Source organism: Metarhizium acridum (assembly GCF_019434415.1).
Source record: "Metarhizium acridum strain ARSEF 324 chromosome Unknown scaffold_574, whole genome shotgun sequence".
Classification (NCBI taxonomy): domain Eukaryota; kingdom Fungi; phylum Ascomycota; class Sordariomycetes; order Hypocreales; family Clavicipitaceae; genus Metarhizium; species Metarhizium acridum.
The window spans coordinates 1577521-1605517 of NW_027094044.1; the positions used below are offsets into that span (position 1 = coordinate 1577521).

A 27997-nucleotide genomic window follows, 5' to 3' on the forward strand; every position below is an offset into this window, starting at 1 on the left:
CGAGGCCGTTGCGTAGATCCTTTTCAGGCATGTTTCTGAAGGAATTGTTGGAAGCGAGTTTGGTTATTGTACTTCTTTCGGTGTCGCGGGAACAATTGTTGACCAGTTGGAGAATACATACCTAGTACATAATTGAGATCCTTCAACGTCGAAGACGTCGGTCAATTGGGTGTCCGTGGCTCCCCCACGTGGCTGAATGTACTTGACGCTTACGTAAAGTACCCAGGTATCGCCCCAGCCTGTCTGGCCTGTCAGCCGAGTGAGAGCTGATGCTGGGGTCTCAGACCCGCCAGGCACGCTAATGCCTGCCACTTCCCGATGTTGTCATCTGGTCTTATCGATAGACCCCAACATTTACTTCCATCAGCTATACCACCTGAGCTCTGACCATTTCCCATCTCAACATCCTCGCTTGACAGTGGCTTGCTCGGGAACATCATCGACATGTCCCAGCCAAAGTATACGGTGTTTGTGAGGGTGCCCATACCCAGGGGAGACTTTGTTGATCCTCCTCCCGTAAGTTCGAAGAGTAGAGTGCCACCACTGGCCGCCTCTTGCAACAGCTCCTAACCTGTGCTCTAGGTCCATTGGGATTCGTCCAAAGACGAGGCTTTATGGAAGATTCTGTCTGGTGCAACGCAAACCGAGATTGATTGTGAGTTGCCTCTTCCCATACACTCCCAATTTGGCAAGTGATGTGACGCTGACCTTAACCTTGCGCAGGGAGTCAAGTGCATGTTTGATCATCTAATACCCCCGCAACGGCTATTCTGACCATGATGTAGTGCTGAACGATTCGATGTCCCCGTCGATTTTCTCCTTAAACAAGTCGCGTACTTGACTGAAAGACATGCGTCGCAGGTTCGAGCCCAAGTCCGAAAGGCTACGGCCGCAGCGAAAGGCTCAGCTGCCCCATCTCCCATCCCTGGTGCAGAACCGACTGGGTCATCCCATCAGCGCGCTGCATCTGCCCTTTCAGGGCGACGAGACTCACCGATGCCGCGACCTGATGGTGCACTGAGTGGAACGCCACTTTCAATACCAATACGCCCGAATATGAGTCGTGATACGTCCGCCAACACGACGATTCTGAAGGATGTCGCTAGTTCGTCTTCCCCGCGCCATGGTACGTCGTTCCCGGCCAGAGCGGCCGACCAGGCAGGCAGGAAGAGACTATCATCACTACCGATATCGTCAACTACAGCAAAATCTCCTGAACCGCAGACAAACCATCACCGCAATGAAACGGTTTCGCCGGGACCTGCTGAATCCAGCTCCAATGAATCGTCTGACGAAGAATCCAGCCCCGCACAGTCTCGAATTATCCGTCGACCACCACGGTTTCAACAACAACAGGAAGCTGCTGAAACGTATCCTGATGATGGAGATGATGAATTGGAGCCTGCGTTTCAACCGTTCCAGGCTTTAGATCAGCCAGGTCAAGACCTGGCTTCTACAGTGAGGGGGGATGGACGGGCTTCTGGTCGACGAAACCAGAAGAATCCCATGCGGGAGTACATTCACCAATCTCAAATGTCTGATGATTCGTCGACAGGCTCGCCTACTGCGATACCAAAGCCAAAATCGAAGGAATCCAAGATACCTGGACCACTCTCTCCACGGCGAGCTGCTGAGCTGGCAGGACGCAGTCCTAGCGGCAAGGGAAAGGCGAATTCTCGCGAGGGTAGTGACGGGACTCCCAGCATGGGAAGTAGTTTTAGTGATCTGGATGGTAAGTATAATACGACGCAGGCGGGCCTGGAGTCCAGTTTACACTAACAACATATAGACGCATCAGTAACCCAGTCCGCTCTTGAGGAAGCTCTTGCAAGTCACATGAATCGAGGCGCCAGTAGCCGGTTTAGTATCAGTCAGGCGTTCAGAAGTCGATATATGCAAGGTTGAGGTTAACTTTTCAATTATAAATGGAGGGGAAACGGGCTGGCGTTTTGGATGGAATTATGTACAATGGAGCCAGGCGTTTGGGCGGCTATCCTCTTTCAATATTCTGCGAAATATTTGTCCCGCTCTCATCGTGGCGGGATGAAGTTCCGAAGAAGTAATGACTGACTTCGGTTTCAAATTATGCGATGCCTATTGTAATTCGAAAGCACAGAGGTTGAAAAAATCGATCAATTGGTGACTAGAGTCGTAAACGCCGGGAATTGCGGGTGTTTGCCAATGTTGTGATGGGGTTTGAACCGTTTGCACCTGTCGGACAGCTGGCAGCGCTTGTGCCCTGTTTGCCACGTTGATGGCTCCGCATCTCGAACCTCCCTTTTATTTCTATGTTCCTCGTGTTGACAAGTTGTGAACTTCCAAAAAAACATCTGTCCAGGTCTCTTCAAAACAATCGCCGTCATGTTTCGCCGGCATTGGTCTGGTCTTCCCAAAGATGCGGCCTTTCCATCTGATCTGAAAGGCTTGGGGTCTGTTTCAACCACCCCGAACTATCACGGTACCCAAGCTAATAAAAGCAGATACTTTGTCAACGATGACGATGAAATACGATCCGTCGAGAGCCCAGAACAGTATTTCAAATTCTTCATCAACAAGAATTCGCGGATAAACCAGCGTCAGAGGTTCGAATTTGATAGTAGGTTTCATATTTCATTCGAGAAAAAGGGACTGCACTTAAGATTTGGTGATTAGATGCCTTGGAAGACATAATTCATAAGCGTCTCGTTGCTGAAGGACTAGAAAAGATTGCTTTACCACTAGGAAGCATGACTTCGGGAAAGCACGTACCTGTGTTTGCGACGCCCGACTTGCCTTCTAAATCTCGGATTATTGTATTCTTCGGCGAGCCTACCAAAGCCTTGGGCATGCTGGCCGGCCGAGTCGCCAATGGGCCCGGTGGTATTAACAAAGGCTCATTGGTTTCCGTCGTTCAAGAGCTTCAAAAACAAGTCACCTCCAATAAAGATTCGTCGCCGCCTGGCGTGTTCATTGCTAATCCTGGCCAGCTGTATTGGTGGCCCGAGGGTCGCCGCATGCTTACCACGACGGACAGCACGGCGATCCCGTTGCCGAGCCTTGTTCATGCTGGAAGGCGACATATTCCCGGCATCAACACCGTGGTTGCACATGAAGCGCCAGAAAAGCATGTCGAGTCTGTTTTCAGCACGTTGCTCGAGGTGGTGGGCGAATGCACCAAGGTCCATCTGATTGCCATTGGGCAGAGCTGCGAACTGGTGACCAAGTTCTTGGACGACAAGACAAACTGGCACGCTTGGAAGGATCGTCTCGATGCTATGCTTCTCATGGGAACGGTCTACCCAGCGGACGATTTGGCCAACCAAGCGCTTCGAGACTTCATGGCAAAGGTAAGCCGTATGGCACCACTTCTCACAGGTAGTTACTGATAAATTCTAGCGCGTCCGCGCGTACATCGTTTCTGCGGAGCCCCTGGATGCTCCTCTTGCACCCCCTTCTGGAAATAAGGAGGAACAAATCCCAGCTTTTGGGTGTCCGTGTTATTCTTCCTCGGAGCCATTCTACGCTGAGATGGTTCTCATACGTGCTCTCAAACCAGCCCTTCAGTATCTGGAAAACGTAGCCCTGGCCCCGGGGTATGAAAATGACGATATTCTAGTAGCAGCAAAGCCTAAGCAAGAGTTTACTGATGAGGACTGGGAGAAGCTACCCGACTCGGAAAAGCCGCTTATCGGGGTTGTGGATGAGGACCATATGAAGCAAGAGGTGAAGAATCAGAAGCGCTGGAGAAAGTTCCTGGAGACCGGAGAAGCTTGTGACACTGATTCGTCTGACGATGAAGAGACGTGATGTTCTAAGAAACGGCATAAAGAACTCACCGAGCCAGGCACATGGAGAGTTGTGTTTATTTACAAGATCGATGCAGGGTACAAAAAAGGGTATTTTCAAATTATTTGCTTCATACTAATATACAAATCCTCGAGAAACCATACATCATGCCTTGAAATAAGACCAAAATCCCATCCCAGGTGGAGTTACATCTTCCATTAATTCTCGCGTCCTCCTGATGCGCTCTTCAACAACAGCCTCTTCCGCTGCCCATCGGCCCTCGGCATCCTGAGACGCACCCCAGAAAGAAAACAGGTTAGACTTTGCGTCACTGCTCCGAGCCTCCTCTGCCTTTGCTAGGCGGGATACCATTGTGGTCCAGTTATCTAGCCCTGTGCCCAGACACTCACGACATATCTGCTTCGTCTCTTTATCCTTGCGTGCTGATCCCAGCGCGCGCAATTGTTCTTCTGCCAAATCAACACCGTCCCTAGTCCACGCCAACCCCTCATCTTCTGATGAAGTGGCATACAAGATCTCGCCAATATACAAGTTAAGAGATGCTTCCTGGCACCGCTCATAGGGAGTTCTCCACGGCGGTTGGGTGCCATCTGGTCCCGGGGCTGGATAGGCAGGAGGACCGAAGAACCTCACAAATCGTTCGTATGGAGAGAGCATCTTGGGCTGTGCCCGAATCGCGGGTGGCGGGGTGTCTGATAGAGAGCGGCGCGCTTTGAGAAGAGAAATGTAGATGGGGAGAGCAGATGAAATATCCCCCCGCCGGGCTTTGTAGTTGGCAATGGCTGTCAACGTATCGAGAACGTTCATCGACGGCGCTGGAGCATTGCTTTTTACGATGAGCGTTTTGGGGTCGTATGGTAGCTTGGACGGGTCGAGTCCGGCGGATGCCTCGGCTAGGGCGAGACTATACAGCGCCTCCGAGCCTTCCTGTCTGTGTTTGAATTCCATGAAGGTGGCGTACTCGAGTGCCGCCTCCATCTTTTGGCGAGGCGACAGTCCGGTTGTCGCCAGGATCTTGACGTACCAATTGTCTGCGGCTGGGTACGCAGGTTCGCAATCCTCCTCCCTTGGTGCGTGCGGTCGTCCTGGCGGTATAGGTTTCGGCCGTGGATTCGAGGGACCAATGACAAACTCGGGCGCGCTCACCACGTTGCGTGTTGTGTCCCTCAGCCATCCGTCGACGTGTTCTGCGGCCTTGGCCGCCAACATGATCGCCTCGAAGTAGCCGCGTCTCCATTCTTCCGACTTGGCTGAGATGTCGCAGCTGATGAACTCCCCTGGGACCTCGAGGCTCGGGTCGACTTTGTCGCTTAATTTAACTACATTCTCGCCGCCGAGTTTGGGGTCCTCTAGCCGAATGACCACTCCCCGGGCCAGCTCCAGACACCGCGCCCAATTGACTTCGCCATCCTTGGGATCCCGGCAGCTTTGCGCGTCGCGGAGAAATTTCCTCGTCAAGTAGTGCCATTCGTGGGGCGTGGGGAACTCCCGTTCTGATGATTCCTCATTGACTGCAAAGAAGATCAAGATGCCGCAGATCGCGAGGCCCCAGACTGTGATGGTGTATCTGACGACCAGCTTTGCTTCGTGTTTAAGCCATCTTTTGCGCTCGGAGGTAAATGATCGGGCGATGGAGGGACTCGCTTTCGGGACAAGGAGGAAAGGCAGGCTTGGTCGGGATTTTGTGGATGTGAATTTAGTTTGGCTTGCGAAGGATCGTGTGCAGATTAATCGTGGATTTGATGAGAGGAGGACGGCCTGTTGCCGGCGCATGATGAGCCTGGCACGCATGACTGATGGTGTGGCCCAGCGGGCGCCGTTTCGAATGAAGATGTTGCCAGTCGTCTTGATATTCTAATGAATTGAAGTAACTAGAGCTAGGGCAGACGGACGACCCGCGGCCAATGATGGTTGTCGCCTATCAAAAGTGGAGGGTGACTAAGCAAAATTTCATCATCAAAGCGGAACCTCAAAAGTCGATTCATGACCAAATACTCAACAACGACGGCCAATCAGGCGAATCGGCTGTTTGGGATGGTGACTTCTGGTATGTGAAAGAAAATATGGCTTCTTTCTTTTCAGATACCCTTTCAAGCCACCGGTTTCATCTTTTTGCGACAGCTGTGCTGTCGGGCGCAACCGTTGCACTCATTCTAGGATATCAGGGCCGGGAGCGAGAGCAAAGACTTTCTGAGCTCAAGAGATCTATACCCTCTCCGGGAGATGGCGTTCATCATACGAATCAATTGAACGATTTTGGAGCGTCTTCAGAGTCAGCAGTCGATAAGGAAGATGCTCGCAACCAGGCTCTCAGCAGAAGGGCATTAGCCGGAGATTTCGATGAGGAACTCATTCTCGAACAGCTCGCTCGGAACAGGGTCTTTCTCACTCCTAAGGGGCTCGCGAAATTGCGCGACTCATTTGTCATTGTAGTTGGCTGCGGTGGTGTCGGATCGCATTGCGCTGCGTCACTTGCGCGCTCCGGCGTGAGCAAGATCCGGCTTGTTGATTTTGATCAAGTCACGCTGAGCTCCCTGAACAGACATGCTGTTGCTACATTGGCGGATGTTGGTATTCCAAAGGTTCACTGTCTTCAGCGGCGACTGATTGCTATCGCACCGTGGGTCAAGTTTGATCTACAGCAAGAAAAGTTCGATGGGTCTGTAGCATCGCGGATGCTAGGGGCTTGGGGAGATGGACGACAGCCCGACTTCATCATTGATGCTATCGATAACATTGATACCAAAGTCGAGTTGCTGAAATACTGTTACGACCACAAGCTGCCAGTGATCAGCGCAATGGGAGCTGGTTGCAAGAGTGATCCCACTAGGATTATCATTGGCGACATTGGTGCAAGTCGCGATGATGGCCTATCGCGGGCAACAAGACGACGTCTTAAACTACTCGGCATCACCAGCGGCATCCCCGCGGTATATTCAACAGAGCAATCCGGAGAAGGCAAGGCAGAGTTGCTTCCCCTCCCCGAGGAAGAGTTTCAAAAAGGGGTGGGTGATCTCAGCGTGATGCCCAACTTCAGGGTCAGAATACTACCCGTGCTAGGAACTATGCCTGCTATTTTTGGGCTCACAGCGGCAAATCATGTCATTCTCAGCATTACGGGCTATCCACTAAATTATGTCCCAGCCAAGGGACGAGAGAAAATGTACGAAGGAATGATGACCTATGTCCAAGGCTCCGAGGACAGACTTGCACGAATGTTGGGCTTAGATACAGTCGGCCTGAAGACCCCTCTCACCTCTGGTGACGTGGCCTTTCTTGCAGAAGAGCTGTATCATGGACGCAGCGCTGTCAGTGGCATATCGACAAAACTGGTTCTGACTCGTTGGCAGCGACCAGAGGACACAAACATGAGTGTCATCGGAGAGGGTAAGGACATCCAAAAATGCTCCACCGTGCGACTACGAGATCTTGTATGTATGACCAAAGAGGAGGCAACTAGACATGAAAAGGAGATCTTCAAGGCCAGGAAAGCTCTTGGCGAAGTGTATGATCAGGAAACGATCGACCGGATCGAGGCAAAACTGGCGGTGGCTGCCAAGTATGAATCGTATAGATAGATCTGGTTGAAACCAAAATTTACAATGAACGAGCCAGATATATAGTCAGAATGCATGCGCACTGAGTATCGGATGTGAACGTCGGCTCCGGTACACTAGTGGTCCGCCTGGTCAGCTTGTGACATGTGTTGCACATACACAAGCACAAAAAGATGCCTCCTCGGGATGTTGTGCGATTTCACGGCTGCTACCGTCGTTAACACAGCAAATCGAGTAGAAGATTCACCATTTGTGTTCTCTGCAGGTTGCCCAATCTAGATGCCCAAAAATGCAGAACTAAGACTTGCGGAAAAAGCGCTTGGTTGCAGGGCGAATAAGCGGGAGACGAGACGCCAACTCGCTTTTTGCGGTGAGACGTGGACGGGAACCGACACGGATTTTATCTAGGGGCCATTTTCGGCCCTTTGCCTTTCTCGTGTAATTCGTGTACGGATAACGCCATGATATAGTTAGTATTTTCTTCTTCTGCGAAGCTGCGCAGGTATTTGTGCGCAGGCGGTGATGGTCTGAGATCTGTCCAATCGGCAGCCTTGGATATGCACACTTGTTGATTTGACCAATCCGAGGCTATCATTGACCAGGTCTACATAGATCTTAGCAAATAACTTCACAACATGGCTCTCGGCAAAGGAAACTCACCGCCCTGCGCACGACGTCGAGCAGAGACATTTTTTATGCAATCCGGGCTGTCGACATGACTATCTTCAATGCAAATGTCATACCCATGCATTCAGTAGGCCGAAAATAGTACCAGATGCAAGCTTCTAGCAGCTAAATCCCCGATCGACCTGAATCGATCCCCAACTGAGACTGGCGGGATTGACCTGTTCTCCAATGTCCATGGCCCCTGACATGCTTTCGGAAGCCGGTCGATGCGGTCAAACATGGAAGGTGCCGAATACGGCACTCGGGTGGTAATCCGTGGGTTGCCCGTGGCGAAACATTGAAGGCGACATCAGCATGACCCGTGGCGAGTACTGAGTAAGCCATAGTCATGGATTATTGCTCGTTTGCACATAAACGAACCAGGGTTTTGTCCATGGACGCCCGCTGGTGAGTGTCGAGAGGCAACGAGGCGGTGGGCAAGAAAGTCCGGTGAGGGCAGAAGCAGGGCGAGACGATTGATATTAACGGAAGGATTGGAAGAGCCCCCAATCATGAATGCGGATGGTGCTTCCCGAGAGCTCAGAGAGTCTGGTGGCGCGAACTCGTGACTAAAGGCAGCGTCCTGGCTCGCAAGCTGGAGAGGCAAACAGACCCCGAAAAGCTCATATGACGACAGGCAACGTGTGGTGCTCATCCATGTGCTTTAGAGAGGTCAGCAAGTGTTTCACAAGATGCAGAGGTCAAATCCTGAACCAGACAAGTCTGTTGGGAAATGAAGCGATTGCGGCAGATTTTACGAACCAACGTAATAGTAACTCGATCTACCTGGTTAAGTACCTAGGTACCTAGGTAGGTACTTAAGTACCGATACCTACCCTAGCCTTTGCCGAGGCTTGGGTGTGACATATCACGGCGACCAATGAGACGGCTCTCGTTGCCCGAAGGAAGGAAGGAAGGCTCGAATTGATGCATCGCACTCAGACGGGATGTCTTGACAGTTAGCTCATGCTTGAGCTCATGAGCATTACGGCTTGACGCAAGTCAGATATCTGCCTAGTTGGAACACCGAAAGAGGTGTGGAACGGCAAGAAGGCTCGTGAGCCGTGGAGACGATCTCGAAATGTGCCGGTGTAAGCAAGTTCATAAGCTGTTCAGTACCGAGACAAGTGTCCAGATGGGGACCAAAATGTCAGACTTGGGAGAAACATGTAAGATGAATACGTTCCCTATTGTGTTCAGAAGACGGCTCTAATTCAGGCCGCGTTGGCGATGACGCGGCAGGGCCAATTGCGTCTGAATCCCGAACAGCTTGAATATAGGCGCGTAACAAAGACACGATGTTGTTCAAGCAATGTTTCAACTCTAATCCACTCGTGGGTCATTTATCATGGTGAAGGCCTGCATATATAACAGGGCCAGCATGAGACCAAGGCGCCATGGATACGGAGTATGCCCCGTGGTTTGCATGTTAGCCCTGTAGTTGCCTTGTTTTTACGACGCTTAGGCACGCGGCGATCACTGCTTACCAGAATCAAGCAAGGCCGTCGAATGTTGGTTTGGGCTGAACATGCTCTGAACTCTCTCAACACCGAAGACGAAGTCGCTGTGAATGTGGAAACATAGGCGGAGGGGGCTGTGATTATGTGATGGTTTGGATTTTGACATAAAAAGGTGCTACTGCTCCATTCCAAAAGAGCTGGTATTACGAGCTTCTGCCACCACGCGATCCCGTTGCTATGCGACTATCCTTTTTACTTGCACCGCCAGCGTCATTCAACATTCAGAATTCATCAACGTTCTCCTCTCCAAGGGCATCAATACTCTGGTAAGTCATTCGTCAAGCGCATTTTGGTTGGAGCTATCCTGTTGCCTTCTTCGCCTACAAAGAAACGGACATGAAAACCATGGGGGGTGGGGGTAAACAAAGGCTCCGCATCACGTCGGACGAGTCAGAATTTATAAACCATCTTCTTCTCCCACCACGGGAGTCCTTCCAACCCATCATTCTTCTCTAGATGACGGCGAAGCAACGGCGACTTTGCGACGGCGCCAACGAGACTCCATCATGATGAGCAATTTCGCTGACCTTGGTTGCTAGATCCGGAGGCCGACAAGAATTCAGCCATTTGCCACGTTCTTACCACGTCCGAACATCCATTAGGATCCGATCGGCCCCGACATTTCAATCAAACAAAAAAACAAAAGTAGTCCCAATTGATCGCCCATCCATCCAACCCTTCCCTTCCGATAATTGTGCACGACTTGGGCATTTCCATCACCTTGATAGAATTGAGCTGGCTGCGTCACAGCAAAAAGCACCCAGGTACTACCCCGAGTTGAGGCTCTTCTGCCTGCAAGGCAACTTGCGAACCACCCAGGGTCAACTGCTACCAGGTATTTTTGTACAAGGGTGCGATTTCAAGGAGGGTGGGGCACAGTGTTCCCACCATTTAGGCGACCACCTCTTCAGACAATCAGACCCCTCTGGCCTCCAACGAGGCTGTCATTTGCAGCGGCCTGGTCTGTTTGATTTCACACCCTGTGAAAAAAAAATAGTACAAGAAGACGTCCAACGGCGCAATCCGAAGCAACTTTTGCTTGCGGCTCAAAGAGCCGCTTCTTTGAAAGCGTGCTGTCATTTGGAATACAGGGCAAACTAGGTGAGGCAGCTCGTACAATATCTACTTTCTATATCCACTATTGTCCATATTTGCTTTTGCTCCATTCGTTCAAAACTGGATTCCTTGTTTCAGCATTCTGTCATGGCCCTTGAAGAGGCTGTGGCTACCAACCGAATCCTTTGAATTTCCCACGCCCTGGGATTGAGCCATGGAGGTCGTTTTCTGTTGAGAGTATGTATATGCTAACCATGTCATGAATGATTCTAGGCCAGAGTTGACTCTACGGCCTTTGAGAGAGCTGCCCCCCCCCCCCCCCCCCCCCCCCCCAAAAAAAAATCAAAAATCAAAAATCCCCAACGCCTGTAAGTGCTCGCGCCGCGTCTGCCACAGAAATCTGAACCGGGAGTGGCGGCCCTGCATTGTTACACCGTTGTTACAAGGCTGCTAACAACTACGTAGGCTATACCTCTGTGCCCAGACAGCTCATTGGTTAGCCCAAGAGTCTGCTCATCAGAAGCAACTTCAGTCCTTATGGTCTTAGTACCCCTTACGGTGTGGAATCGGACCCATTGGCGATGGACAGACTCACAAGAAGATGGGTCCAGCATCAACGCAAAGCTGCACGTCGAGAAGCCGCCTTGCGTAGCTACCCATGCCGTCTCTGCGAGGCCCAAGTACAGCACAGCCTTGATGAAATCAAGGCGCACTATACGTTGAATCATCCCGAATCAGCTGATCCTTCTAATATTGAGGAAGCCTTCAAGAACTGTACGCTCCGTGGCAACGATGCCACCAAGACTCAGTGAGTTCCTGTGCATCTCATTCCGACATATCTGAAACTGATATTAACGGGGCTGTGCGAAATTGTGTAGAAGCTCAGAAGCCAGGCCCTCGGGGGACACCACCAATGCCGGGGCAGTTAACAGAAAAAGACCAGTATCTGGCGACGCGGACCTCACCGACAGGGCTGAAGGTGACTTTGATAGGCTGAATTTGGCAGGGGAAGACTCAGTATCTTCCCGCCGAGGAAGCAAAAAGATATGTTCTCCTCCCGCGTCAATCACCCAGCAACGCGGCTCATCACCACCGACTCCGGGCAGGAGTCGTGTCAGACTCAGTGAGAGAGATGATGACTTTGTTCGCACTAAGAATCCGACTGGTCGTCAACTCTGGACTGCCGATGATGCCCGCAAGGCTAGTTCGCCGCAAAGACCACGGACACCACAGACAAGGCATGGCCAGTTGATGTCCTCTTCCAGTCATCGTCGGTCTCCCCAGCATAAAGGCCAGCGCAATCCAGGACAGCATCACCATGGCCAATCGAGACGGTCTTCCGATGCCGATGCATCGGCATCGGAAATGCTTCTTCAACTAGATACTCGGTCCATATCTTCAGACCAGCTTTCCGCCGAAGTCCAAGGCATCTATACCGGACTGGTTTTACTTGAGAGCAAGTGCATTGAATATGATAGCACACAAAAGGAGACTAATCTAAGTCAAGAGCAATATAAGGCATTGACTTCCCTTCATCGGTCACTTCTCCAGGAGCATCATGACTTTTTATTGGCATCCCAGCATCCATCGGCGAGCGCCGCGCTCCGAAGGCTTGCGTCCAGGTATTTTATGCCTGCAAGAATGTGGCGTCATGGTATACACTCGTTTTTAGAGCTTCTAAGGCGGAAACTGCCTGGCTCGCTTGAGCATATGCTCACCTTCATTTATATCGCGTATAGCATGATGGCATTGCTATACGAGACGGTTCCCGCGTTTGAAGATACGTGGATAGAGTGTCTTGGTGATTTAGGGCGTTACAGGATGGCAGTTGAAGATGATGATATCCGAGATCGAGAAATTTGGACTGGTGTATCAAGATTCTGGTATACTAAGGCTTCGGATAAGATACCCATGACTGGACGACTTTATCACCACCTAGCGATTTTGGCACGACCAAATGCCCTGCAACAGTTATACTTCTATGCTAAATCCCTCTGCGTTCCAGTACCGTTTCTCAGCGCCAGGGATAGCGTCATGACGCTATTTGATCCTCTTTTAAATGCAAATCCAAGTGCCTCTCAACGTCTAGAGCCAGTTGATGTAGCCTTTGTGCGAGTTCATGGCATACTCTTCTCTGGCACGCATGCGGATCAGCTTGAGCCCTCAATGAAGCAATTTCTGGAACTTTTAGATAATCGCATTGGGAGAGAGCATGGAAATTGGCTTGAATCAGGGTAAGTGACGTTACTATGATAACATAAGATCTGCAAGCTAATTAGGCTAGGTATTTCATTGGCATCTCATTAAGCTGCCTGCTCCTAGGCTTTGGAGACACATCAAATGTCCTGATGAATGCTGTTTTGAAGAGTCAACAAACAGATGACACTGTAATGGATGATCTTCCAGACCCAGTGTTGACTGACGCATTCAAGACAGCGGTGGAGTTTACAGCTCGCACATATGAGATTGTTATTGCTCGGTGGGGTGACAAGAACACATTACCATGCCTTCATACCCTCCTAGTATTCTACTGGTTTATGATGGATTTTGAAGTAGGGAGACAGTACTTGGAGGACTCCCTTTCTTGGGAACAGACTGCTTTACTACTCAACTATCTATTACGGACCAGGGAGATTCCACCACGGTTAGATACCCCGGAAATTCCGTGGCCCGAGGGTGGTAAGGCGCATCCTCTTCCCGAAGACTATGCTATGCGTGGTCTAATCTATACGGGAACCTATTTTCCGAAGAAGTGGTTTGATGATACGGCGATTGATGATGACGAAAAATACTTTGAGCCTGCGTCGACCGTCGGTAAGCGTTGCGAAAGAATCCTGTGGCTTGGGCATAGCATTGCAATGAAGGAAAGACAGCTGCACTGGGATGAGCATGCAAGGCAGTTCTCTACAAAGGGGGGAAATCACAACGACAAGCCCAAAGCTGAGCCAGTTGAGCCAGTTGAGATGGCCGCGTCTGTTACTGATGGCGCATCGACCGAACTGGCAAACTTGTGAGGCAAATACACGTTTGAAGTTCGTTTGAAAGTCCTGAGTAATGTTGCTGGTAATAATGACCCGCCGGCAGCTAAAAAGGCGTTACGGTCCTTGCAGTGTCAGTATATGACAAGTTTTGGAGAGGTAATGGAGGAATGGAGGATGGAGGATGGAAGGACAGATGGCGGGTCCTGGTTTGAAGATGCGTCGACTTACTCATAACAGTAACACAAGGGCGGAGCTGTCGGGTGAAATATGCTCGACAATCCTTTTATTTCTACCGGCAACTGGCAACGCAAGCTTCCTCTCATTGAGGCCAGCCTACTTGGACGAGATGCATTCGACTGCTGGTTATAGGAGTACCAAGATTGAAATTGCGCTTCTTATTTTGTGTTCTTTTTAAGACAAGATTGGCAGCGCCTGCAACACCACAATATGGATTACAGCGAGCAGAGGAAAAAAGGGATCGAGTTACATCAGTCATAGACCCTGATCTCTTCCAATCAGCATTGCGAATATGGAATATGTTCTCTCTCAACAGTGGATTTCTATTCTGCCAGTCATTTGTTAGCCATTCATTTGTTTGCTTATTTGCTTATGATTATTTACGAAATATCTTGTTTTATTCCTTCATTCCTTGGACTCTCCTGACGTATGGGGATTCGTGGAATTGCCGTCTATGTTGGGCTCCAAAATTTGGAGGCCAATTCGAGCAACACCTTTTCCCCCATATGTCAATTTGTCAATCCCCAAAAGGGAAAATAGAAAATCGGCCAATCGGGTCTTTAACATGAGGGTTGCACCAGGATCAAGACCAGCAACCTATAGGTTCGGGGTTGGGTTCTCAGTCTGGCAATACCAAACTACGCGAGGAGAAATGAGGCTGTCCTGTCACACCAGGCGACTGAGTTGCTCTGTGGGTGCGAGAAGACAGAGAGCATGACACATGACGCGATTTGATTCGACTTGAGCAAGCGCACGGCCGGCGAGTGAGCGGCCCGTTGGTTGGCGTCAGGGGGGAATGATAAGGGCTGCGCCTTGGAGGCCATGATGACGGACTTCCCGGAGGAGTACTGGCCACAACACATATGCGGTGGCCGAAGGCGGTTCTCGGAGGAAGCTTGTGCATTCGGGGTCTGAATCTGACAAAGTGGTCTGGTTGCTTCACTCGGCTGAGTTTGGACATGATGTCAGATGAGGCGGTGTGACCACATGACATTAGCCCCAACTAAGCGAAAAAAGAAACAGAAAAAAAAGGCGACGGAAATAGATTGTAAGAAAGAAGGGAGAGACAACAGAAAAAGAAAAAGGCGCAGCGGATGTCTCAGAGCCAAAAAGGCTTGGCATGCACTTGAAGGATAATGGTAATAACCGAACGGGAATCTAATGGATGTAGAATTAATAGTTTGTACGATAATTCTATTGATTGCCATTCAGCCAAAGCGGTATACGGAGACGGATTGCGACATACAGGTCTGGTCCAGGTACACTTGACACGATTCCAATTCCAACCCCGATTCCATCCCGCATTCCACTGGTTCGCAAAAACGCAAGACGACGACAAGAATGGACATGAAAGATGGACCAGGGATCCTTGACCCCAGGTGGCTTGATTCCGACAGCTCGGGCACCCTCATTCACGAGAGCCGTGCACGCGGGTTGCAAAAAAGGCCGCACACCCCGCACCCACAACCACACACACAGGTGTGCGGCCTTTTTTGCAACCCGCGTGCCATGGACACGAGGCGATCACGGCTTCTCACCTGGATTGCTCGGACCGTAGGCAACAGCGGCGCCAAGATCAGCAAGTGGCCTCCTTGCCGCCAGCAAACATGAAGCGCAAGTCACGGTACCAGCAACGTCCGAATCAAGAACCAGCCGACGACGGCAAGTGGACCGTGTCGAGGAGGAAAAGCAGCCTGGACATTGATTTTGTCGACACAGACGCCCTGGCTCCACCGGCGGCGAAACAACGCAGGCAGATTCCACACGGTCCAACCGGCCATTGCGATGCGCATTACGGAGTACCTACCCCGTACTCGGTACTGCAGCAATGAATGAGGCAGTGCCTCTTTTGTCCCAGCCTCAAGTGCTGTTTGCGAAATTAGGCAGTAGTACCCTGTCCTGAGCAATAGCAATCGGTCGATCGTCACCTCGGCGGCACTGGCCTTCATTCCCAAGACACGAGGGCTGAGCAAGAGACTCGCCGCCTCGTCATTCCCGCGGAATGAGGCGCATGGACGCGTCCCGAGGCATCAAAACCGAGTACTACAACGCACGCATTACTCCCCATCGTCGCCTGTATCACGCCGTGCCAACAGGGAGCTCGGCTTGGCTGCAGGGTCCTTTTGCGCCCAGCCCTGTTTCGATGCTGGCCAGAGGGTGACGGGACGGGCCACCCAGCCATGTCCATGACGCTGGTGTGACTGCGACCGTGAGTTTCACGTCCCCTCTCCCAATACCGCAGTGGTTCATGTAGTACTCCGTAGTAAGAGTGATTTCTAAACAGGCATTGCTCGCGGACTCGTTACGTCGTCGATGACTTCTGGACCCTTCTATTCGATGCAGCCCTTGGCCCCCCGTCTATTACGTTGAAGTGAGGCGGTATCATTTGTTACTGTTTCTTCTTAAGACGCTTGGGTTGGACCGCCACTCGTGATGTTTGCCCCCCCAATGTCGTATTTTTTTTTTTTTTGCTTGTCCTTGGCAACCTGGGTCGTATAAGGCAGACGTCGCCTGATGAGATAGCTCGCTCGATCATTTCATCTAGATGCCTTGTTGGCCCTTGGATACTACTCACCCGGCCGGGTGTGATGATGGGCTGAGAAAGACATACGACCATGGCGTCTGTGGGGGTTCCAAGACGCCATACATGGTGGTGGATGGCAAAAAACGACATGACAGGCTACAGCAACGCATCACGACCTTGCAATGTCAACTGGCCGCGTGCGTCACGCGGGCATGAAAGTTTCAGTTACCCGCCGTTCGCGCGACAGCCTCACTTTCTGGGTGGGGGGTTGCACTGACAGGCCGTGGGTGCATCTGCCACGCTTGATGCTTCTCGAAACAGAGATCTTTGGCCGAGGGAAGTTGTTAGGGGGCTGGGAGGCTTTCTTTCTGGCGTGGTTGCCTTGCTATTTTACACGACCAAGTGCTGTAGGGAGAACGATGCCAGAAGTGTTTATAGCGTTCCTGAAACTATTAGCGATCCGAGATGCGCCAGAACCAACCAACTACAGCGTTCCGCTTGATGGAAATTACCTGTATCGACGCAGCCGAGTTTAGCTGGCTGTTGGCTGTTGGCTGTCCGTCGAGTTTCCTGCATGCATATGGACCAGACTGACAGCATGACGAGGTACACTCCCCCCCTGCAAGGTGACTTGGAGATTACTAGCCACCGAAGAAAATTGCCAAAAAAGGATATGGACAAGTATAGCTTACCTGGTGGCTTGAACAACACAGCTGGACCAATCAGCCATAGCCAAACAAAACTCGACGTCGAACAACCCTCGGCGCCCGGTAGAGTGGTTCAGACGCGGCGCTCGTTATATTGAACGGCTGAGGTGATAGGCAAAGGAGTCTAGGCCCCGAGGAAATGAGGCTGCCGTAACCAAAAGTTCAACTGAGCATATTCTTGTTGTTCTGGTAAGGATTCGAATCGCTGGGTAAATGCAGTCCTTTATGCTGCAAAGAAAAGCTACGCTCATTGGCAACATGCCGTGTGATGCGCCGAAGCCCGACGCCAAAGCATGCACAATGCATTGCATCCTGCCGTTACCTCTTATTTTGGCCCAACATGAGATAAAACAGAAAGAAAGGGTAAAAAGGGGGGGGACAACAGCCACGCGACTGCCATGTTCTATACCCTGTTGGTTGGGGATCGCAGCCGGTGCAGGACGGACATGGCTGGTAACACATGACCCGTGGTTTTTCTTCTTTTGGGCGTCGTATTTTCCGTCTGTTGTTTTTGCTTCGATTTCGGAACCGGCACGTTCCGAAGGTAGATCCGAGACTCTTGTTGCCTGCCGCATCCGATAAGCCAGCCACGCATGCCCTGTCTGCATGACTGCTCGGGCCAAGGCACCTGGAACCTGCAGCTCGTCTTGTACACACGTGTACGTACATACAGTTTTGCGGAGTAAAGAAAGTATGCAAATGGCGATTGGGTGTCTGACGTTGCAACCCCCCCTTTTTTTCTAACCGTGGAATCGATAGGATGAAAGACGCCGCGAGTTACTCCGTATAAGGATCGGGTACGATTGATGCGGCAGCAAAGCCCGAAAGAAAAGGAGCATACGATGCCCGAAAATGCGATTATGCAAAACGCAGGCATATGTGTGTCGACTTCATTGGTACGGGAACGGACCGTTTTGCACTTCTCTCGGCTCAGTCATGTCCGTATGCCGCCAGAGACAGGTGGGTGGTCCGGCGTTGACGATAATGGGAAGCCACTGTTTCCTCGGCAGCCTTGTTGCGGGTGATAGAGCACAGAGATGCAGCACGTCTCACCGGATGCTGGGTTGGGCTGCTGGGGGCTTTCTCCCCCCCCCCCCCCCCCCCCCCCCCCCCCCTTCGTCTCCCGAATAACGTGCATACCGAGACTCGATACGGAGTAGCCTGCCATGTGCGGGTGGGATTGCTGGCGGAACGTCGTGACGTCTTGTCGAATTTGGGGTCTGGGAAGGGAAGCTCTCTTGCTCGCCGAATGACTTGCCGGGATGGAGGGGAGGGTGCATACGTGCCGTGTTACGATTCTTGGGTTTATTTCACGATGCTGTTGGCACGGTGCGCAAGTGCGAGGCGAGAGAGGAGAAGAGGAGGAGCAGAGCTGGTGGTGGGCGGGTTGAGACGGGGTTTGGACTTGTTATGTTGGGGAAGGGGGCCGGGGGAGACGAGAACTTGAAGTTGGCATTGTTGAGATTTGTGTCATGATTTGCGTGGACTGGATGATGTGGTTATCTTCCCATCACGGATGAATGGGAGTATATTGTTGGCAGGGGCTTGACCGATCTAGCTGGGTTGGTCAGAAACAATTGTTTCGTGAAATGCGGTATCCAGGATTGTGAGCGCGGGCGTCGCCAAGCACAAGTCGGTACATATGTCCAATTGTCAGATTTCCCATAGACGGGGTTGACTCCAGGAGATGGTTGAAAAGAGGGTGAATAAGATATTGCCCAGTTCAACGCAACATTGGTGAAAGCCTGCATCCCCGGCCATCCTCCACAACAAGCTCTCGTAAAGACGTTTCCATGATACCGCGGTCAATAAATCCACCTGTATCAGTCTAGCCAAGCTTGACCCTGCCGCCAACTTGCCTCCCCGACACTCCTGCAGCATCTACGAGCCGGTGCTGCGACGGCGACCTTGTTCCATGTCCTAAACTTCTATACATGGCCCTCCGTCTGCATGATTACCCCTGTGCCGCGTCGGTCTCGCGCTCTTGTGCTCCGGCGGGAACTGGCTGAATTTCGCAATCGCTCAGCAACGCTCCTCGGGCAGGCATGTACCCTGGACCGAGCGGCCTTTTCCTGGCGTGGTAATGCTGCACTGCGGCCTGGGCAGATCCCGAACTGCGGTTTCGGCATCGTCGTCCTCCGAGGAAAATACTAGTGACTGCTAGACTTGTCGTTTTGTGCAATTTGGAAACCGATTTCCCAGTTTCCCCGGTCTGTTTTGCGGATGGGCATGAGCCTGGGGTATAGTTGGTGGTGAATGCGGGCTTGAACACGGGCCCGGCGTGGGGACTTGTGCACGGCCCGGATTTTCGGTGATGTTCGCTCGTGACGGAAAGACTCGTAAGCTGCTCTATGGCTTAGGTTGAGTGCCAGATGATGCCCGCGGTACGGAACGCATTCCGCTTCAAGGTGTTGGTGACGCCGTTTGTCCAGTTCTTCGTCAACGTGGGCCCCTGAGAGATGGAAAGGACTGATGAGCTAGGTCTTCCGGGTTGCTTCTGGGGACGGGAAGCTTTGGGGGGATCAAAGGAGGTGAATAGTATTACAATGGGTTGCGGAGTGGAAATTGGATCTCGGGCAGGTCGCTTCAGCACTCTGTGTGTTGCCGGGCATACGTGACCTTGGAACCCCTGGAGGGCTGGCTGGGCTTCGTTCATCTGGGACGATGGCGTTGTGGAATATAAAGAGCCTCTTGTGTGACCCGTGTTGGGTGCAGGCCATGGTGTTTGTTGAGATTGCTTTTCAGAAGCAAACGCGATGGGCGAGCTCTGACAGAACAACCAGCCTTGAGGCAAGTCTGGTGGAGGAAGGGGTTGGTTTGAGGATGGGGTAATGGGATGGTGTTTGACCCAAAAGGATAGGAGAGTACGCGGTGTCGTACGCGGGACATGATGCTGGCTTGCTAGGATTTACACCCGGGCTGTGAACAAACTGTGGACAGTTGTTTGTGAGTAGGAGCAGAGGTGTGAATCCTGTGCCCGGGTGACCTATCAGTTCGGTCAGCGTATGCGAAGTCGTGTATTTGTTCACAACTCAGGGGAAGGTGTTTGGTTAAAGCTGCTTGGCTTGGAGTACTATGAGCAACTGGGAACTATAGTAGGCTGAGAGATGATGGGTTCTCTGTTCAATGGCTGCAGGTATCTTCTTTCTAATACGGGCCTATAGGACTTACCATCGATATTCGAATGCTGAGAAGCCTCAATACATCACGTCAATCTGGCGCTGTATAGCTCGGACGCTTCTTGTTATAGCACATGTCCTGGGCTTTGCAGTACAGACTTTCTTTTTGGGCCGAGCATCACAAAGCATTCTTGGGAACCATGCCAAGCTTTTAGTGCCCAGTGTGTCTTCCGTGGCGAGCCATTCACTTTGGTAGACATAGCGGACAGCAGGTCAATGGTACTTTTCTCGTCTTTTATTCGCTTTGAATTCTAAGTTGCGGTTTGTTGCCGAGTTGCGAATAGGGTGGAAAAGGACCTCAAGAGTGGAAGGGCAATGTTCTACCCACCTGTACCTTTTGTCTTGATCCGACGCGAGTATTAGTACTTGTCTGTACTTTTATTTGCATCTCACAATCATCTACACGTAGAAACAAAAGGTTTGAGTATTAGGAGAACCCTTCATGACTATGACGCGGTAGTATCATCCTGTCACACGGTTGGCCCAACAACGGTCACACAACTTCAAAGGAAATATCACGAGGCCCGAAGTCGGACTTTAGCGATGCCAGCCTCAGGCCTCGAGTGCTCACTGACTTCTTGTATATATAGAGACCTTTGGTCCCATAAGGCCTCGTGGGAAATCAAGGACCTTTGATACCTGAAAGTTGATTATTGAGATTGAATTGAACCCTTTGTTCCAAGCCTAGTTACCCTGCCCTTATTACACATCCTATACGTAACCCAGGAGCAGACAGACCGTAGTAAAAAATTATTTTGCAATCCCTACAAAATCACTATCATATGAAGGATTTTCATGACTCTATTGAATGTCGATGCCCAGAGACTCTGACAACATTTCCCCCAACCCCTTTCCCTCAGGCACGTGTATTTAGGAAAGCACCAAAATTTTCAAAATCACATGCATTTCATCACGCAACCATGAGGAGCTGCGGCAACTGAGCGGCAAACGAATCCTGGACAACCACAGTACCGCACAAAGCTATAGGGTTGATTAGGTGACGCACTATGTAGTACCGCGCTTCGGAAGAACTATGACAGTGTGGTGATTTATCAGGGCGATTTTCAAGGTACGTGAGTTGTCAGTACCGTCGGTTACCAAGCCAAAGGTGGTTGATCCCAAGGCGCCGACACTTTCGTTCTGTCGTCGTATGATCAATTCTAGCCCGCTTCTAGGCCTCAACATAACTTTGGAGTAATTTTGCGCATGTGTGAAGAGCGAGTCATTCCGAGTTGTCATGTGTTTTTGCTCCAATCAACCCTCTTCACCTGTCGTTTTAATTCTACGAAGAGCTACTGGGGAAGTAGGTGTGAAGAGCGTTTCTCACAGGTGAGGTAATTATGAAAGAGTCATTTTCAAGAGAAAAAAAAACGATTATGCTGCAATTCGTTCCACATGGGTGCCCTCCATCCAAGGATAATCACATGTTAAACACAGGGCCTTTTTAACTAGCATAATACCATTCGACTATGATGTTGAGATATGCGGATCGATCATTTTTCACATGGCGATAGTTTGGTAACGAGCTGAAACACCGGAGTGAAATTGCAGGCTTAGGTCATTTCTCTTATTTCCGCTGTACATTTCCTGATGGTCTCCTTTGGAGCCTGAACAAGTCTGGCTCTGCTGCTTGAATTAGCTTGAGTCCGCACGTGGAGGAAGTGGCGACGGTTCCACACGTCTTGAAGGTATTGGCGAGTTTATAACGGACAGCTTCAGTCAACAATATTACTTCTTGTACTTGCCATGTTGTGAACGACAACGAAAGGCTGGGAGATCTTGGAAGGGACCTTGGTGAATGGCGCCCTCCAAATGTTGTCGAAAAGGTAGCCAAGCTTAGTGTTACCACCTTCAGGATATAAATGAGTGCTGGCAGCGTTTGCATGTGGCGATATATTTTGTGATAAATATCGCCGATTTCTGCGGCCGTCAATTGGAAGAAGTTGGTTTCCCAATCCGCCGTTCGACTTGCCTGCGGGTTGGCTATGTCAAGTTTGCACCGCCAGAAGCTTACAGACCCATTATACTATCCAAGGTAACAGGAGACTGTAGCCGTTCGACTTGCTGGCCAACCGCCCCAGTTTGGGAATAAGTGTCTGGTGGACGTTGTGCGAGTATGGGTGTCGGGATTAAACTTTTGTGCTCGAGCAATGACCGGCGCGGCTCGCATCTAGGATATACTGAGAATGACTGGAAATTGGATTTCTGCCCCGAGTATGACGTATGGGCATTGTAGTCATGATACTCATGCCTTCATCATGCTATCACGGCAAGGGCCCTAGCCTTCTGACTGATTCGAGGGGAGGCAATTCGGCTGCTCGTTGCATGACGAAATTGTGCGAGAAAGGGGGTAGTTCGATAACAGAACAGACTAAGAGTCTGCGAGGGATCCGATTTGTTGTCTTTAGAATCCGGCGTATAGTCTGCAAATGAGGCTCGGCTGCCTTTTTGAGCCTTTATAATCGCATATGCTTGTGCATAATTGGAGATCTCGTCAAGAAACTTTCGAGGAGATGTGGTTAGTCCTGGATCCACTTTCTCTTGGTTCGATGCGTCTTGGCTGCCGAATGCAGTTTAGTTCCTGGCTCAACTCCAGATCTGCCAGACTTTAGCTTGGAATGCAACTTTGAAGCAGACTCTTTGCCACCCAGGCGCTCCTCTTTCATTCCCACGAGTCTGGTTGGACCCATGTGCCATGTTGATTCGATGCAGAGGCCATAGGCGCAATATTTGGACAATCCGGCGGGCGCTTCGGGTCCCGACGGCAACTCCTGCTTAGTGTCCAAGCCTTGACCGTTCCCAAAGGGGCATCTAATGTGCATCCGCGACTTGACCAAGGACTTTGTCGATTCAATCTTGTCGATTTTTTGTTACAGCATGGCTTGCGCCTCGTAGAGCAAGCACATGCCTGAACATCTACAAATGTACATGTCTAGCCGTCCTCTCGCCTTGTACCTGGGTAGCTATGGGCTGAAAGCTCGCTTGACTATTGTTCCCTAGCCCATTTCACAAACACTCGTCTGTGGCTGCCGTGCCATCAAAACCACAAACCATCATGGGAGGCAAGACTGCTCAACAGCACGCCTTAGCAGGCCACGTGTCTGGCCAGTGCAACAAGCCGTTGAGTCGTCCAGCACATAGCTTGTCCGTCGACGATGTTCTGAAGGAATTGCGGGCGAGTCCGTCACAAGGGTTGGCGGGTGCAGAGGCTGCCGAGAGGTTGGCCGAGTATGGACCAAACCAGTTGAAGGAAAAGAAGGGTGTGCAGCCCGTGGCCATTTTCATTGAGCAAATCTTCAATGCCATGACTCTGGTATGTCTTGCATAAAGTGGGGAAGAATGAAAAAAAGCTTGGTATGGCTAATTTGGGTTGATTGGCAGGTTCTCATTCTTGCCTTGGCTGCTAGTTTCGGCATTCAGGCCTGGATCGCCGGCGGTGTCCTAGGAGGAATCATTTTTGTAAACATCTTTATCGGCTTCCTCCAGACATTGCAAGCTGAGAAGACGATTGATTCACTGCGCACCCTTGGGTTCCCGACATGCAACGTCTACCGAGACGGGGCCACCGTCAATATCCAAACAGCGGATGTAGTTCCCGGCGATATTATTGACCTCAACACAGGAGACTCTGTCCCGGCAGATATCCGACTGATTGAAGCAGTGAATCTCGAAGCTGACGAGGCCCTCCTTACCGGAGAAGCGATCCCCATCTCCAAGAATCCAAAAATGACATTTGACGAGGATACCGGCCCTGGAGATCGCCTCAATGTCGTCTATAGCTCCACCACAATCACCAAGGGGCGTGGACGAGGTGTAGTTTTCGCGACGGGCATGTTTACAGAAATTGGAGCCATTGCTAGCGCTTTGAACAGCGATGGTAAGATCATCGTCGACCAACAAGACAGCCGGCCTTCACCGTTGTCCTACGTCAAGCAAGCAGGGAGGATGATGAAGATCTGGATTGGCGAGTTCCTGGGTCTGACTGTTGGCACACCCCTGCAGAGGAAGCTTTCCCAGTTATTCGTCTCCTTGTTTTCCTTTGCCATTGTGTGTGCCATTATTGTGCTGGGGGCAAACAAGTTTGATACGAGGAAAGATGTCATCTTATATGCGGTTACGACGTCGGTCGGCACGATCCCCGTATCTTTGCTGTTGGTTTTGACAGTTACAATGGCTGCTGGCACTAAGAAGATGGTGGAAAGGCACGTCATTGTTCGTAATTTGCAGAGTTTGGAGGCATTGGGCGGTGTTACCAGTACGTTCAATGCATTCGTCTCGTTCGTCTCGATCATGCTTTACTAACACAATGTGACAGACATTTGTTCGGACAAAACGGGCACCATCACACAAGGACGCATGGTTGTAAGAAAAGCATGGATCCCTGGCTGCGGTACGTATTCTGTCGACACAGGAAACGAAGTTTATAACCCGACGGCTGGGGCAGTTACTTTCATTGCTTCACAACCCAAAGATATACCCCAGACAGACAACAAACAAAATCCAGAACAGCCCGTCGCGCCTCAGGATGACGTTCGCAACAATATAGCACTTCAATCGTATCTAAACACTGCCTCCTTGGCAAACCTAGCCACTTTGGAGAAGATGGAGGATACCGCCGAAGAACCTGGGGAGTGGAAGGCTCGTGGCGCCCCGACTGAGATTGCCATTGAAGTATTTGCCTCACGCTTTGGGCGGAGCCGCGTTCAGTTATCCGAAGGAGAAAAAAAGAAGTGGCAGCATGTGGCCGAGTTTCCGTTTGATTCAGATGTGAAGAAGATGTCAGTCCTGTTTCGTAGCTGTCAGTCGCAGCAGACACATGTCTTTACAAAGGTCAGATATGGATGCCATTGGCCATCCAAGGAGAATCTGCTGACCCATCAATCAGGGAGCTGTTGAGCGAGTCCTCGAAATTTGTGACCGCATTTCACTCAACGATGCCATCGAACCACTTACAGAAACTATCAAATCCAATATTCTTGACAACATGGTCTCCCTGGCCGGGCAAGGTCTTCGTGTTCTCGCATTAGCCCACAAGCCCTTGGACCGCGACGTTTCTGATTCCGAATTTGCACACTGCAGCTCCCCAGACCGCCGCGAGTTCGAGCAGAATCTCATTTTCCGCGGCCTCATTGGCATATATGATCCTCCGCGAAGCGAATCTCTGCCCAGCGTCAAGGCTTGTCAAAGAGCCGGCATCATGGTGCATATGCTTACGGGCGATCACCCGCAAACAGCTCGCGCCATTGCCATGGAAGTCAATATCCTTCCATCCGAAGACAAGATTCGCATGCTCCCTGCCGACATATCTCGCACTCTCATGATGACAGCCCAGGAATTTGACGCCCTGTCAGACAGCCAAATCGACAATCTGCAGCAGCTTCCGCTTGTCGTTGCCCGCTGCGCTCCCAGCACAAAGGTTCGCATGATTGAAGCTCTCCACAGACGAGGCCGCTACGTTGCCATGACAGGCGACGGCGTCAATGACAGTCCTAGTTTGAAGCGTGCAGATATTGGCATCGCCATGGGCACGGGATCGGACGTGGCCAAAGAAAGCGCCGATATTGTACTGACCGATGATAACTTTGCGTCGATCCTGAATGCCGTTGAGGAAGGACGCCGGATCTTTGACAACATCCAAAAGTTCATATTGCATGTGTTGGCGGCGAATATTGGCTTTGTGGTTGCATTGCTCACTGGGTTGGCCTTCAAGGACGACTCGAACGTGTCCGTCTTTTTGTTGACGCCGGTTGAGATTCTGTGGATGCTCATGGCCACTGGTGCTTTCTGTGAAACCGGGCTGGGATTTGAACGCGCGGTTCCCGATATCCTCAACCGCCCCCCTCAGAATGTGAGTTCTCACCGTGAAAAAAGCACGCAAAAAGACTAACCCCTGTGCTAAACTTGGCGTAGCTCAAATACGGCGTCTTCACCCCCGAGTTTCTCCTCGACATGGTCATCTACGGCGCCCTCATGGCCTGCTGCACAATCGGCTCTTTCACCGTCGTGGTGTTCGGCTTCGACAGCGGCAACCTCGGCACCGACTGCAACAACAAATACTCTTCTTCCTGTGAAGCTGTCTTCCGCGCACGCGCAACGAGTTACACCACCATGACGTGGATCTTTCTCCTCTTCGCGTGGGAGCTCATTGACTTTCGTCGATCTTTGTTCGACATGCCGTATGGGCTCAAGGCATGGCTGGCGCATTTCTGGAGTAACAAGTTTTTATTCTTTTCCGTGACGCTTGTTTTTGTCATGGTCTTTCCTACACTGTACATCCCGGTTATCAATGACGTGGTGTTTATGCACAAAGGAATTTCGTGGGAGTGGGCCGTGGTGTTTATTGCGGTCGGGGTCTACATGGCTGGGAATGAGGGCTGGAAATGGGCGAAAAGGGTATATTATAGGAGGAAGGGCGTCGAGAGGGTCGATTTGGAGGGTGATGTGTAGGCATGTCATAGATGAGACGCCATGTATTATTGTTATAGATGCCTGCTTTGTATGATGAGAGCTGGCCCTGTCTTGAGGGTCATTAATAAACTGGTTATTACTGTTCTACTTTTGCATAGCGGGCTTATATGCCTGCTTCAAAGATTATGTGCCCGGTGCTTGGTGGCGAGTGGCTGGTTTTCCAAAGGCAGAGTGCGTCGGCATGTCCTATGCAGAGTGTTGCAAGGTTGCGTGCGAGTGGGAGTTGCCTTGCTCAGTACAATAAAGACTATCACAGCTTCAGGCCTGCGCTATATGGCTTTGGTTACATCAGGCGGCGGAATAGGAAGCGGTTGGGTTTGGAGGGTGAAAAGGGTGAATACAAGGCGTGAGAAGGTCTACTCCAAGGGAGCGAGATGGTATGGGGGACAATTCTATTGTTCTTTGTGAGTCAAGGAGCTATATGTCACAAAGGGCACATGCTCTACTCCGTAATTTTGAAGCAATTGGGCCCCCTATGTTCCGTTGACACTATGTCCCATCGTGTAGGCCTATCCGGCGCAAGTCGAGGTATATATGCAGATACGTACCTTCAGGCACTCTTGTCCTTTTCGCCATAGGATATTGTGGAGATAACACTATGTAGAAATTTTCATTTCACCATAGTTCAAGCCGTGTCATTAACACATACGCTTCCAAGTACGTGGAAGTTACCGGGATATGCTTGTGACATGTGGCTGGGAATCGGCATAGAGGCGAAGTATAATAGTAGACTTGTGCAGGGAAAGAAACAAGCTGCAGATTGCCATGTAAAAAGTAAGCCTCTAGAGCGGAAGCTATCAAGTTGGGTACATGTGCGATGTGGTTCAAGGTGCTGTGCAATATTGTCTAGGAAGGCTCATGGATTACGACATAGACAGTTTGTGAGCGAGCAAACCGCGGCCACGGCGGTACCCAAATGTCATTTGTGATTGTATGGTGTAGTCGCATTTTGGCTAGCGAAGATTTGGTATTTGTGGCAAGTTCAATTTTCTTGACTGCAGACAATATACGATAAGCTACGCATGAGCCGTAGTCAGCTGTTGCGCGAATGCTACATTGAAACTATATCCCCCCTTTCTACAGCCATAGAAAAGTAAATAATATGAAGGAAAATTCGTATTCCACTTTATGTTGAAGTCGTGGATATGCTTATCTCCAAGACCGTGGCGGCTGTTGAGATTCAGAGGGTAGACAGAATACCTATTGTTTTGTATTAGCCCACAGCACGGAATAAGCGATACGCGAGATTGCGGTGGGACTCATTTCACAGATCCTACAATGGAACATATACGGTATTATTCAATATTGAAGCTAGC

General features: G+C 50.8%; 7 protein-coding genes across 7 annotated transcripts; 5 read left to right on the forward strand and 2 right to left on the reverse strand.

Annotated features, from left to right (window-relative positions):
• Nucleotides 1-381: 381 nt before the first annotated feature.
• J3458_020877 (uncharacterized protein) lies at nt 382-2140 on the forward strand. The gene is made up of 5 exons (XM_066122289.1): nt 382-516; nt 583-655; nt 724-733; nt 786-1732; nt 1790-2140. The coding sequence occupies exons 1-5, from the start codon at nt 445-447 to the stop codon at nt 1903-1905; spliced, it is 1218 nt and encodes a 405-aa protein (XP_065972918.1). The 5' UTR covers nt 382-444; the 3' UTR covers nt 1906-2140.
• A 221-nt stretch (nt 2141-2361) lies between these two features.
• On the forward strand, nt 2362-3786 carry J3458_020879 (uncharacterized protein; the record flags this gene model as incomplete). The annotated part of the gene is made up of 4 exons (XM_066122290.1): nt 2362-2429; nt 2481-2596; nt 2653-3326; nt 3376-3786. 4 exons carry the CDS (start codon nt 2362-2364, stop codon nt 3784-3786), a joined length of 1269 nt encoding a protein of 422 aa, XP_065972919.1.
• Nucleotides 3787-3860: 74 nt separating this feature from the next.
• J3458_020880 (uncharacterized protein) lies at nt 3861-5630 on the reverse strand. Its single transcript, XM_007814800.2, has one exon. It carries the CDS (start codon nt 5575-5577, stop codon nt 3931-3933), a length of 1647 nt encoding a protein of 548 aa, XP_007812991.2. The 5' UTR covers nt 5578-5630; the 3' UTR covers nt 3861-3930.
• A 60-nt stretch (nt 5631-5690) lies between these two features.
• J3458_020881 (uncharacterized protein) lies at nt 5691-7364 on the forward strand (the record flags this gene model as incomplete). Its single annotated transcript, XM_007814799.2, has 1 exon — nt 5691-7364. The coding sequence occupies one exon, from the start codon at nt 5691-5693 to the stop codon at nt 7362-7364; it is 1674 nt and encodes a 557-aa protein (XP_007812990.2).
• Nucleotides 7365-8319: 955 nt separating this feature from the next.
• On the reverse strand, nt 8320-8664 carry J3458_020882 (uncharacterized protein; the record flags this gene model as incomplete). Its single annotated transcript, XM_066122291.1, has 1 exon — nt 8320-8664. The coding sequence occupies one exon, from the start codon at nt 8662-8664 to the stop codon at nt 8320-8322; it is 345 nt and encodes a 114-aa protein (XP_065972920.1).
• A 2393-nt stretch (nt 8665-11057) lies between these two features.
• J3458_020883 (uncharacterized protein) lies at nt 11058-15426 on the forward strand. Its single transcript, XM_066122292.1, has 3 exons — nt 11058-11393; nt 11464-12819; nt 12870-15426. Exons 1-3 carry the CDS (start codon nt 11167-11169, stop codon nt 13597-13599), a joined length of 2313 nt encoding a protein of 770 aa, XP_065972921.1. The 5' UTR covers nt 11058-11166; the 3' UTR covers nt 13600-15426.
• Nucleotides 15427-22934: 7508 nt separating this feature from the next.
• J3458_020884 (uncharacterized protein) lies at nt 22935-26766 on the forward strand. Its single transcript, XM_007814797.2, has 5 exons — nt 22935-23526; nt 23595-24468; nt 24529-25043; nt 25099-26061; nt 26124-26766. Exons 1-5 carry the CDS (start codon nt 23269-23271, stop codon nt 26658-26660), a joined length of 3147 nt encoding a protein of 1048 aa, XP_007812988.2. The 5' UTR covers nt 22935-23268; the 3' UTR covers nt 26661-26766.
• The last annotated feature ends 1231 nt before the right edge of the window (nt 26767-27997 follow it).